This window comes from Cherax quadricarinatus, chromosome 81 (genome assembly GCF_038502225.1).
Source record: "Cherax quadricarinatus isolate ZL_2023a chromosome 81, ASM3850222v1, whole genome shotgun sequence".
Lineage (NCBI taxonomy): Eukaryota > Metazoa > Arthropoda > Malacostraca > Decapoda > Parastacidae > Cherax > Cherax quadricarinatus.
The window spans coordinates 11,788,188-11,800,836 of record NC_091372.1 but is presented as its reverse complement, the minus strand read 5'-3'; the positions used below and the strand labels follow the sequence as shown (position 1 = coordinate 11,800,836).

Genomic DNA, 12,649 nt, shown 5'->3' with positions numbered 1-12,649 from the left:
CTTCACAGTACTCTCTCTTTCCATAATGTTGCCTTGAAAATATAGGAGGAAATTACATAACTTACAGTTTCCATTGACTTATTAACCCTTTGAGGGTCGACAGGCCCTCTCCGAAACTCGTTCTCAGGGTCGGCCAAATTTAAAAAAAAAAAAATTATTTTCTCTTATGAAAAGATAGAGAATCTTTTCCCGATCATAAAGACACCAAAAGTTTGAAATTTGATAGAAAACTTACGGAATTATGCTCTCGCAAAGTTAGCGGTCTCGGCGATGTTTACGCATCGGCGATTTTGCCCACTTTGAGCCCCATTTTTGGCCAATTTCGCTGTACTAGTCGACAAAAAACGTGAATATTTCGCTAGAACTCCATTTTTTCTATCGAATGGGTGAAAAAACCACCCATTTATGAAATTCAACTATCCAGTACAGTGGTCAGAATTTAGCAATTTTGCCAATTTCACACAAATTTCAAAAGATGCCAATTTCCGAATAGGGTCCAGAATAAACAAGAAAGACATTCCTGGCACTAAAATGACATTTCCTCTAGTCATTAGTCACGTCTCAAGGCCCCTCTTATATTCTTTTGCTTTCCATTTTGAATTTTTATTCTCACAAAAAATATAAGATTTACTGTTATGCAGACTACTGCATTAGTGTAAAAAATGGTATAAATATTATTGGTGCACTTGTGAAAGAATATTAGACTCACCAGTTGACGTGTATTGCACGCTTGGCACGATTTGTTTACTTTTGAAGTTTGGTAAAAATCGAACATTTCTGCTACTTTGAGCTCAATTTCAAGGCACCTTTCATTGTAAAACCAGCCAAAATCATCTCAATTTCTGTAATATGTCTTCCATTCTATAAAATGAGACCAAGAAAACTAGAATACAACAATAAATACCATACGAAAATACACTGCAAAGTCGCTGATTTATTCCAAAAAAATGGTCAAAGTTTTTTTTTTCTCATTATGCACTGTGTGCTGCAGGATTTTTTTTAGACTGTGCACACTGACCACATAGACCCATTCTTTCATATGAAGGCCTACCAGCTTTCTCCCACTAGATTTGAGGCCGCTAGAATTTATGCGTACTAGTACGTCAAAAACCCCTACGCGTAAGACGTACTAGTACGACGAAAACCCTCAAAGGGTTAAATACATATATGCTTTAGTTGTTGCTTTACTAGTATCCCAAACTTATAAAATATTATATTGTAATAATGTATTCTCATCTCTATTTTTTTTTATTAGGTTCCAGCTACTTGTACGTGTCTTCGTGATGGCAATATTCGAGAATATCAAGCTAGAGAATTGGTGCCAGGGGATATTGTTCATCTTAACATTGGTGACAGAGTGCCAGCAGATCTGAGGCTGTTTGAGGCCTTAGACCTGAGCATTGATGAATCCAGTTTTACAGGGGAGACAGAACCTGCGCCTAAGGTAAAACTCAGTGTCTCCGTTTGTTATCCCTAGTAGGAATACCTTGTAGTTTTTTTTTTTTTACCATACCATCTATCCACCACTGTTTCTGAATAATGTTTTGAGAGTACTTTTTTTTTCATTAACTTGAACTTAAAACACCATTAGCCATTTTGTGAGCCAATTTTTCACTAAGCTGGGGTCATTGTCAAATTTACTGTATTCCCTAATATCAGCTTTGGAATATATCTTGCACATTTTAATTCCTTTCATGTCATAAAGATTTATGAGATACTTGCATTTAATTGCTAATGGCTTTGTCTTCTTAATAGTGCATTACCAGTAGAATGTAGTAGGTATAAATTGTGATATCGATGCAGTTTTGGAAAGATGGCCGGAGAATGATTGTTGGGCAGTGCTTTTTCTTCATTGGATCACCCTGCTTTGTTAGGAGATGGCTGGTATGTTAAAATATAAATACAGTGGACCCCCGCTTAACGATCACCTCCCAATGCAACCAATTATGTAAGTGCGTTTGTACGTGTATGTTTGGGGGTCTGAAATGGACTAATCTACTTCACAATATTCCTTATGGGAACAGATTTGGTCAGTACTGGCACCTGAACATACTTCTGGAATGAAAAAATATCGTTAACCGGGGCTCCACTGTATTATTATAAACACACTGGTCATCTCCCACCAAGGCAGGATGACCTGGAAAAAAAAGATACAAAGGTTTTTTTTGTATTTATTTATTTTATATACAGTGGACCCCTGGTTAACGATATTTTTTCACTCCAGAAGTATGTTCAGGTGCCAGTACTGACTGAATTTGTTCCCATAAGGAATATTGTGAAGTAGATTAGTCCATTTCAGACCCCCAAACATACACGTACAAACGCACTTACATAAATACACTTACATAATTGGTCGCATTTGGAGGTGATCGTTATGCGGGGGTCCACTGTAATTTATACAGGAGAAGGGGTTACCTTGCTCCTGGCATTTTAGTCACCTCTTATGACATACACAGCTTACAGAGGAAGGATTCTTTTCCACTTCCCCATGGACAGTGATTCTTGTTATTAATTTCAGATATGCAGTGTAATAACTACAAGCAACTACAGCACATCAGGAAGCATGGGCAACCTTGCATATATGGGAACATTTGTACGCACAGGTCGGGGAAAGGGCATTGTAATAAGTACAGGAGAAAAATCGCAATTTGGGGAATTATTTCGTATGATGCAAGAGGAAGAGGCACCAAGGACACCCTTGCAGAAGAACATGGACGAATTAGCCAAAAAACTTTCCGTTTTCTCATTTGGCTTCATAGGAATAGTATTTATTTTGGGATTGTACCAAGGCATACCTATTCACAAGGTACAGTGTTTTATTTTGTTGGTAGAATTATCTTCTTTCTGCTAAGTTTATTAGTTTATTAATAATAATATGAAAAGTAAAATTATGAAACTTTAAGCCTATATTTTTATTAAATAAGTTGCTGACTTGTTGAAAAAAAAAAAGTTCCTTTTGTATCAATAGCAGTATAATAAAGATTACTTATCAAATTTAGAATAATTTTAGGGGAGGCATAAAAAATACTATGACACATTTTTGGCATGTTTTTTTTTTTTTAACGCACGAGCCATTTCCCACCGACCTGAAAAAGAAACACTTTCACCTTCATTCACACTATCACTGTCTTGCCAGAGGTGTGCATGTGGGACAGTGCAGATGTCTCTCCTAACAGTAGATATCCCAAACCCCTCCTTCAGAGTGCAGGTATTGTACTTCCCACCTCCAAGACTCGAGGCCAGCTAACTGGTTTCCCTGAATCTCTCTACAAAATATTACCATGTTCACAAAAACCATCTGCCTCCACTCACTTCTATCTAACACGCTCACACGTGCCTGCTGGATGTTCAATCCCCTTTCACAAAAAACCTCCTTAACCCCCTCATTTATCCTTTCCTAGGACGACCCCTAAAATTCAGTGCACAGTTGCTGAACATGGATTGTCAATGCAGAGGACTTGCCCTTACCTCTTGTGGTGCATATTACCATGCATTTGTATGTACATATGAGACTTTGCATCAGTTAATGATATTTGTAAACAGTTTAGCCTTATTTTAACTCTCCCTGAATCTTATAAAAACAATTTTAATATATTCACTGTTACCCTACAGACTTGTACTCTACAATTATTTTTTTTTTATGCATGACCTTGTCTCAATCCACATGATAAAAAACTACAATAATGTTTCTGCTTGTCTCCTGCCACCTAGATTACTTAATTATCTTTTGTTTATCTTTGCAGATATTTAATATAGCAGTAAGTTTAGCTGTAGCTGCCATACCTGAAGGGTTACCCATTGTAGTCACGATGACATTGTGTCTAGGCATACGACGTATGGCTCAGCGCTCAGCGTTGGTCAAGGGCTTGCACACTGTAGAAACTCTTGGCTGTGTTACCACTGTTTGCTCGGATAAAACTGGAACATTAACTAAGGTTAGTAGAAGTGTTTTCTTCAATTAATAAATTTTATCATAGGAGAAAAGAATAGAGGGAACTTGAAGACTATATGTATCATGTGCCCCCTGAATAAACTAAGTTCTCGCCCAACCAGAAATGTGCTCTTGTTTCTGAAAATGCATTTGTTTGTCATGCTGTGTCTAGTGGCAATGAGATTGAAGGTAAATTTACTCTGAAAATGACTACATTCTTGATTTTAGTTGCTTGCTTATCAGAAAATTCTTGAAACCCCCAATAATTGGACTGGCCATTTAACTCAGTTCTTAGCCAGTGGGAGCGTGGGATTTGCATACACCTATGCTAGCACCCAGGTGTGAAGGAATGGGAGCAGTTATATATGTACAGTAGAATAGAAATTCCTTATTACTCTTGTTTTTTTGACATTAGCACTTACTAAGTTTATGAAAGGACTGCCTTGAATGTATGAATGTTTGGAATAACAGATGGAGATTTCCTTACAACATTTTATGCAGAATTTATTAGTGAAATATTAGGAAGGAATAATAGATGTGGATAGTAACATACATCATTAACAAACTTCACAAATTGTCACCTTGAGATGATAGTAGATGTTTGGTCTCTCTTAGACCAGCATCAGTTTCTTGGGATGAAAGGAAACTTCTAGTCTCATTTAAAATTTCTACCATGGTAATTGTGACTTTTATTCCTCATCAGTATGAAATTCTCTTTACAGAATGAAATGACAGTGACGTCTATTGCTACCTCAGAGGGTGACGAGTGTCGCATGACTGGAGTTGGTTATTCCACAGATGGTGAAGTTGTGTTTGAAGGAGGATACTCAGAACTAGCTAATGAAGCTGTTACCAAACTCTTAGAGACAGGTAAGTGCTTTAGCCCAAAATAAAGATTGATAAAGAACAAAAAGACGCGATACTGTGATTAAAATGTTGTCATAAGCTTTTCTCTCTCTCTCCTGTGTGTGGGTTATTTGTGTAAAGAGTAATATTTTTTCTTTTGCATAAAGCCATAATTTTGACAGATGTTTAATAAAACTAAGAAAACCTGTGAGTTTGACGAGTTCCCTGTCATAATGTTTCACCATTACTTGAAAAAATGAATAGTATGTTATATTCCTGAGATAGACAAGTTGTTCACCCAAACTACCACTATATATCACTAACTTAAAACTTTGAAAGGTGCAAAAGTTTGTGGAGTTCAACTTCTGTTTTTGCCAAGAAATAAAGTAGTTAAAATGGTTTCTAGCCTTTTTATTTTTTAAAGACTAATCAGTAATTTTGGTTGTGGTGAGGAGGGAGGAACTGTACATGCCACAGTCTGCCAATTCTACCAGTGCCACACTTAAAAGAATCCTAACCAGATACCTGTTTACATTGGTGGTGCATTAGTAATGTGGTTGCTTAACTCGTGGTGGGTCTGTAGTTTGATCCCTCATACAGTCCTGCCTCCACCGTATTGTTACATTCACAAGTGTCAGAATAATTCATTAGCTCTAATGTATATTTATACATGTACCTATTATTCACATTCGGCTCTTTTTAAATGGTTCATACTGAAAGATTTGTTTGATTTTGAAACAAGTTTTAATTCATAAGTCTCTGTTAATATATTTATTTCTTACAGGTGCTGTTTGTAATAATGCTCAGATTATTGGAGGTCAGTTACTTGGACAACCCACTGAAGGGGCTATTCTTGCTGCTGCTATCAAGGTGATATTCCTAAAGTTTGGTACAATTCTTAGTTACTCTCTCGTGAACTGGTACTTCTAAAGTTTGGTATAGTTTTTAGTTATACTCTTGATGACTCTTCATCCTCAATGTTTTTTGTTCTTTCGTTGTGAAGTGTTTAGCTATATTCAAGTATAATATAATTATGTAGTTGTTATACATTCCCTATATTAACAAGTGCTTGTCTGTTCTGCTTTCTTCAGTCTCCTCATATTCATGTAACTTTGCTTCTGTTTGTTAATAATTTTTGAACTGAACTACAGAATTTTTTGTAGCTTGTTGCTAACATTTCCCTATAATACTACTTTCTGCACACCTTTTGTATTTGTAGTTAAATCTGTCTTGTTCATGTTCTTTTTCTTCAGCTAAGTCATAACTTGCTACATTGACTCTTAATATAACATGATAAAGTTGGAGGGAGGGCATAAAGGAGGTTTTGTGGGTGAAGGGCTTGGACTTCCAGCAAGCATATGCGAGCGTATTAAGAGTGAATGGAGATGAATGGCTGTATTTATATAAATATACAATTCTGTATAATTTTTTCAGAGTTAGCCATCCCTTTTCATTCTTATCTCTAGCCTTACATTTCAAAAGCAAGAAGAAATTACTATTAACATTTCCAAGGTAGTGACAGGTTTGCATCACAAGACGACTGCACTACAGTATCTTATAAGGTATCCTCAACCAGGTAATTTTTTTACCATGAAAGGTTGATAATTGCTGCACTTGGTAATTACCACACTTAATTGGTAATTGCTACGCTTGGTTGGTAATTGCTACACTTGGTTGGTAATTACCACACTTGGTTAGTAATTACCACACTTGGTTAGTAATTACCACACTTGGTTAGTAATTACCACACTTGGTTAGTAATTACCACACTTGGTTAGTAATTACCACACTTGGTTAGTAATTACCACACTTGGTTGGTAATTACCACACTTGGTTAGTAATTACCACACTTGGTTAGTAATTACCACACTTGGTTAGTAATTACCACACTTGGTAATTACCTGTCACTTCATTAGAATTACGTATTGCATTATGGTATTATGATTTTTTTAGTATCGTCACTGTTACTTCACTCCATTATATACAAAAATAAAAGGCCTGGTTAAAATAAGTTCTGTAATAATATATCGCGAACCACTTTATTACTAGCTAGATAAAGCAGGTTCGACTATATATTATTATCGGGTACAGTATGAATCATCAAAAGTACTCTCTTTGTATTATATTATATTATCTTATTATTAGGTTAGGTATTACGAATGTGTAACCACTACTGTAGTGACCAATTGGTGGTTCTAGAATTGACGCCACGCGTCGCCTTCTGACCGAGCTGAAGTCATACTATGGAGTAGTTGAGTGAGTGAGTCAGCTCCTAGCTCTGACTCGGTACGGGTCTTCTGGCCGAGCTGAAGTCATACTATGGAGTAGTTGAGTGAGTCAGTCAGCTCCTAGCTCTGACTCGGTATGGGTCTTCTGGCCGAGCTGAAGTCATACTATGGAGTAGTTGAGTGAGTCAGTCAGCTCCTAGCTCTGACTCGGTATGGGTCTTCTGGCCGAGCTGAAGTCATACAATGGAGTAGTTGAGTGAGTCAGTCAGCTCCTAGCTCTGACTCGGTACGGGTCTTCAACCCAAAGCTCCTTGCTTAAACTAAAACTTTAAACCAAGTCTATTGTCTTGCCTTTGCCAATAGTTTCCTGAAGTCTGGTAATTCATGTCACTTATGAAAGATAACTATCTCGTTACCTCAGACCTTTCTAAAAGTATTAAATGGTGAGATTAGTAGATTATTAATTGAAATTATTGTATTATACTCTGTTAATGAGAATTTGAACGTAAGATTGGGTTTCTTGCTGTATAGTATTTCATTTATAATGGCTTGTGGTTATTTTAATTCACTAACCAAATACCAATGAAACTAAATGATTGGTAATAAAATAAAACTAACAAAAAAAAATGGAGTTATTTGTGCCCCTATTGTTACGGTGAAGATTAAGTCGTAACAGTCACATTTGAAACTTAATATAGGAGCTTGATATTTTTTCTTGAACGGATATCAGCTGCATTAATTTTTCTAGGGTATAGTAAATGAGTTGTATTTTATATATATCATGTTTTTTTTGCTTTGCAGCACGGTGTATATAATGCAAGAGATAAATATCAGAGATTAGAGGAAATTCCCTTCAAGTCAGAAACAAAAACAATGTCAGTGAAAGTGAAGAATAAGAAGGTAAGTTTTATCTTTAAAAAATCTGTTGTATAAATGTGGCAAATTTTTCAAGATTTTGAGTGCATTCTCTGCATTGTGTTATTTTGAGTGCATTCTCTGCATTGTGTTATTTTGAGTGCATTCTCTGCATTGTGTTATTTTGAGTGCATTCTCTGCATTGTGTTATTTTGAGTGCATTCTCTGCATTGTGTTATTTTGAGTGCATTCTCTGCATTGTGTTATTTTGAGTGCATTCTCTGCATTGTGTTATTTTGAGTGCATTCTCTGCATTGTGTTATTTTGAGTGCATTCTCTGCATTGTGTTATTTTGAGTGCATTCTCTGCATTGTGTTATTTTGAGTGCATTCTCTGCATTGTGTTATTTTGAGTGCATTCTCTGCATTGTGTTATTTTGAGTGCATTCTCTGCATTGTGTTGAATGATCACATCTCATAACAAATGTTAGTGACTTTAGATAACCTTTTCAGAAATCCTTTCATTAGTGTTATACTTGTTGCCTGTTATTGGTTTCAGGAATCATTATCCCATCCTTAAATCAAGGAATAAGTCATTACCATCAAATTACCACCCAATGTGTCTGACTTCAGTAGTAGGTAAATTAATAGTCATATATGGCTGATATAATAAGAAACCACTTAGATGGTACCGTAGTCCATTAAAGGAATAAGAGCTATCAAGAAACATAGGAAAATAAAGATAAGTGTATACTGAATGTAAGTAGAAGTTAGTAACATTTACCTGTCCTTTTTTTCGTATTTGAGACAGAAAAGGCCAATAAGTCTGCAAGATTGTGAGCTTTCATTTCAGACTTACATGACACTACAGTAGTGCCTCTCTGAATGCTGCCTCTCTACCAAGCTATTGGTTGATTATAATTTTTGTAGTTTTTGTCTTTAGGCAGCTTTGATATTCTTTGTGTTAGACTCAATCTATAATAGACTGTGCACATAAATTGGCCCAGACCTCATGGGAAAGTGGAGAAGAATCTTTCCTCCATGAGTCATGCATATTGTAAGAGGCGACTAAAATGCTGGGGACAAGGGGTTAGTAACCCTGTCTCGGTGGGAGATGGCCAGTTTGTTAAAAAAATGAAGGCTGTAATTTTTTGTCACCAAATCTTGGTGGAAAATAATTGAAGTAGGAAGAAAAATCTAAATGTTAAATCTAATGTGGTAACTGTCACTCTTGGTTGTGGCATCTTGCATACACTAGTACTGTATTGTAATGTTATATATTATTATGGAGATGTTGTGTCCAAGGGCAACGTGTGGTATAAATATTATGCAAAGAATTCATAATGTGGAAATTAAGAAAAGGTGTGGAATTACTAAAAGTATTGTTCAGAGGGCTGAGGAGGGCTTGTTAAGGTGGTTTGGTCATTTAGAGAGGATGGAGCAAAATAGGATGACTTGGAGAGTGTATAAATATGTAGGAGGGGTAGGGGGGTCATCCTAGAAAAGACTGAAGGGAGGGGGTGAAGAGGTTTTGTATGCAAGGGGCTTGGAGACACAGCAGGCATGTGTGAGCTTGTTAGATAGGAGTGAATGGAAACAAATGGTTTTTGGGGCTTGACAAGATGATGTAGTGTGAGCAGGGTAACATTTTGTGAAGGAGCTCAGGTAAACTGGTTAGCTGGACTGGAGGTAGGAAGCACAATGTCTGCACTTTTGGAGGGGGTTGGGATATTGGCTTGTTGAAATGACATCTGAACTGTTGTATCTGGGTGTGTCTGCAATGACTAATTATGTGTGAATGATAGTGAAAGTGTTTCTTTTTTTTTTGGGTCACCCTGCCTTGGTGGGAGATGGTTGCTACAAAAAAAAAAAATTAATGTGGTTGTATACTAATACAGTATACAACTTTTACAGACTGGAGAGGTAGAATGGATTGTGAAGGGTGCAATTGAAGCAGTATTAAGGTCCTGCACTCACTACCATCAAAATATGGCTTTACTTCCACTCTCTCAGGAAAAGCAACATAAAATTTTGACTGCAAGCCTTGAGCGTGGGCGGCAAGGACTTAGAGGTAAGTTTTCCAGGTTGATAGTTGATTGAACTTACTTCAACACATTTTAATGTGGATGTAGCATTTCTCTACGATTATAATAATACCGTGGAACCTCGGTTTTCGTGTGCCCTAGTTTGTATGTAAAACTAGAGTTATTCTCTGTAAAATGTATTTTTTTTTAATATTTTTGGGTGTCTGGAACGGATTAATTGGATTTACATTATTTCTTATGGGAAATATTAACAAAAAATACATTTTATAGAGAATAACTATAGTTTTACATACAAACTAGGGCATGTGAAAACTGAGGTTCCGCTGTAATAATGATAATCACTATTGCAGTATTACTGTATTGAGTGAAATATACAATAACTGTGTGCATAATACATTAGGTTAACCTTTGTTAAACAGTACAGAAATGAAGCCACTACTTTCAGTCTACTAGAGATCCTCTGGCAAGACAGTGATAGTGTGACTGATAGCAGAAGTGTTCACTTTTTGGGCCACCCTACCTTGGTGGGAGACTGCCAGTGTGTAAAAAAAAATGGATGGAAAGAGGGGGTGGGGGTTGTCCCAAGAAGGGTTGGACATGCTTATATGCTGCTGGAGTATGAGCAAATCAACATTTATGAAGGGATTTAGGAAAACACTTAGTAGGACATGAGTCCTGGAGTTGGGAAGTACAGTGCTTGCACTGGAGGAGGGTTGAGAATGTTAGGAGGGTCATCTGCACTCTCAGCACACTTCTATCAACACAAAATAAGTAAATGGTGAATATATATATAGATGTATGTATGTATGTATGTATGTGTGTGTGTGTGTGTGTGTGTGTGTGTGTGTGTGTGTGTGTGTGTGTGTGTTTGTTTGTTTGTTTGTTTGTTTGTTTGTTTGTGTGTGTGTGTTTGTTTTTAGAGGACCATTCCTCAGTGGGATACAGTTATTGTGTTAGATTTCTTTCTCTTGGAATAACTTTCATTTAAATTTCAGTAATTGGAATTGCCCGAGGATCGTCCTTATTAGAATTAAGCTACATGGGCATGTTAGGCATCATGGACCCTCCGAGAGAAGGGGCTCGGTCTTCAGTGACCACACTGCAATCCACTGGGGTCAGAGTGAAGATGGTCACAGGTGATGCTCAGGAGACGGCATGTGCTATAGCTCAAGCTGTTGGCCTGCATGTAAGTATTGTTGGATAATGTTTGAACTCATTGAAGGGAGGAGAGAGTGCCTTGATGCTGATTGAAGGGCTCCTAATTCAAGAAATTAGAACTACCTTCTTCACTGGATCAAGCCTGATTACCTCCCATTCCCTGGTCACTGTTTTAACTATTTTGGGTTTTGCTCTTTCTCGTGAATTTTACTAAATTTCGTTCACTCCTAACGCTGACACAAACCTACTGGATGCTCAGTCTCTTAAAACTTGAAGCCTTCTTTACCCCTCCCTCCACCCCTACCCCCTCTTACTGTATACTCCAAATTTATACACCCTCTTTATCAACCTATCCCTCTCCATCCTCTCTACATGTCCATATCACCTCAATAACCCCTCCTCATCCCTCTGAAGAGGGATTGTTAGATCTTAGCAGCTCTGAAACTGTAAACTGACAAAAGTTTGTCTTGGTGGTTCATTATCTTTCTCATTGTAGGTACGTCCTGGAACGGTTTTCTCTGGAGAACAGCTGGACAACATGGATGACCGGGTGCTGACTGGATTGGTATCTGATGCAACAGTGTTTTATCGAGTGTCACCCAGACATAAACTGCGTATTGTCAAGGTACCTGTTTTGTTTTTAATGCGCTACCCATTTCTCAACAGGGTGACCTAAAGAAGATAACACGTTAACCATCACTCGTATACACAAATAGCCCACACATATGAGACAACTTATGTTGAGATTTCAGTCTGACTTGGAACTATCACTCATTCTCTAGCTATGTTTCTAGAAGTGTTTGAACATTACAATTCAAATGACATGCCAAGTCCCAACATCCCCAGCCATCCTTGAGAGTGCAGGCACAGTTCTTATCAGCACTACAACTCAAGTCTGGCTAACTAGTTCACATAAATTCCTTCATGGATGCCACTTTAGTTACACTTCAGCAGTACTACAGATCACAAAGGCTTCTCTCTATTTTAAACCAACACACATACATTCTTGCTGAAGGCTCAAGCCCTTACCAATTTCAACCTTCACACCCTTTGTATAATAAAATTTTGAGGCTTTTGGGTTATTTCAAATAGAGCTAAGTGGTCTGTGGGTCACCCTACTATGGTGGGAATTTTTTTTTTTTTTTTTTTTTTTTTAACAAGTCGTCCATCTCCCACCGAGGCAGGGTGACCCAAAAAGAAAGAAAATCCCCAAAAAGAAAATACTTTCATCATCATTCAACACTTTCACCTCACTCACACATAATCACTGTTTTTGCAGAGGTGCTCAGAGCACAGCAGTTTAGAAGCATATACGTATAAAGATACACAACATATCCTTCCAAACTGCTAATATCCCAAAACCCCTCCTTTAGAGTGCAGGCATTGTACTTCCCATTTCCAGGACCTGAAGTCCGGCTATATAATTTTTTTTTTTTTATTATTATCACGCTGGGAGGCCAAGCCCATGATGACACTCTTCAGGTCACTTGTTCTATCTAGGCTGGAATATTGCTGCACACTAACAGCACCTTTCAAGGCAGGTGAAATTGCTGACCTAGAAAATGTACAGAGAACCTTCACGGCGTG

General features: G+C 37.3%; 1 protein-coding gene across 7 annotated transcripts in view; it reads left to right on the top strand.

Annotated features, from left to right (window-relative positions):
• SPoCk (secretory pathway calcium atpase) overlaps positions 1-12,649 on the top strand; it is a 60,079-nt gene that overhangs the window by 34,147 nt on the left and 13,283 nt on the right. For all 7 annotated transcript variants that reach the window (XM_053792539.2, XM_053792537.2, XM_053792533.2 and 4 more), the window contains 9 exons: positions 1,256-1,444; positions 2,519-2,806; positions 3,744-3,935; positions 4,654-4,801; positions 5,562-5,647; positions 7,807-7,905; positions 9,774-9,930; positions 10,900-11,090; positions 11,559-11,687. In XM_053792539.2, the coding sequence (XP_053648514.1) occupies positions 1,256-1,444; positions 2,519-2,806; positions 3,744-3,935; positions 4,654-4,801; positions 5,562-5,647; positions 7,807-7,905; positions 9,774-9,930; positions 10,900-11,090; positions 11,559-11,687 (1,479 nt within the window). The remainder of the gene's footprint in view (positions 1-1,255; positions 1,445-2,518; positions 2,807-3,743; positions 3,936-4,653; positions 4,802-5,561; positions 5,648-7,806; positions 7,906-9,773; positions 9,931-10,899; positions 11,091-11,558; positions 11,688-12,649) is intronic.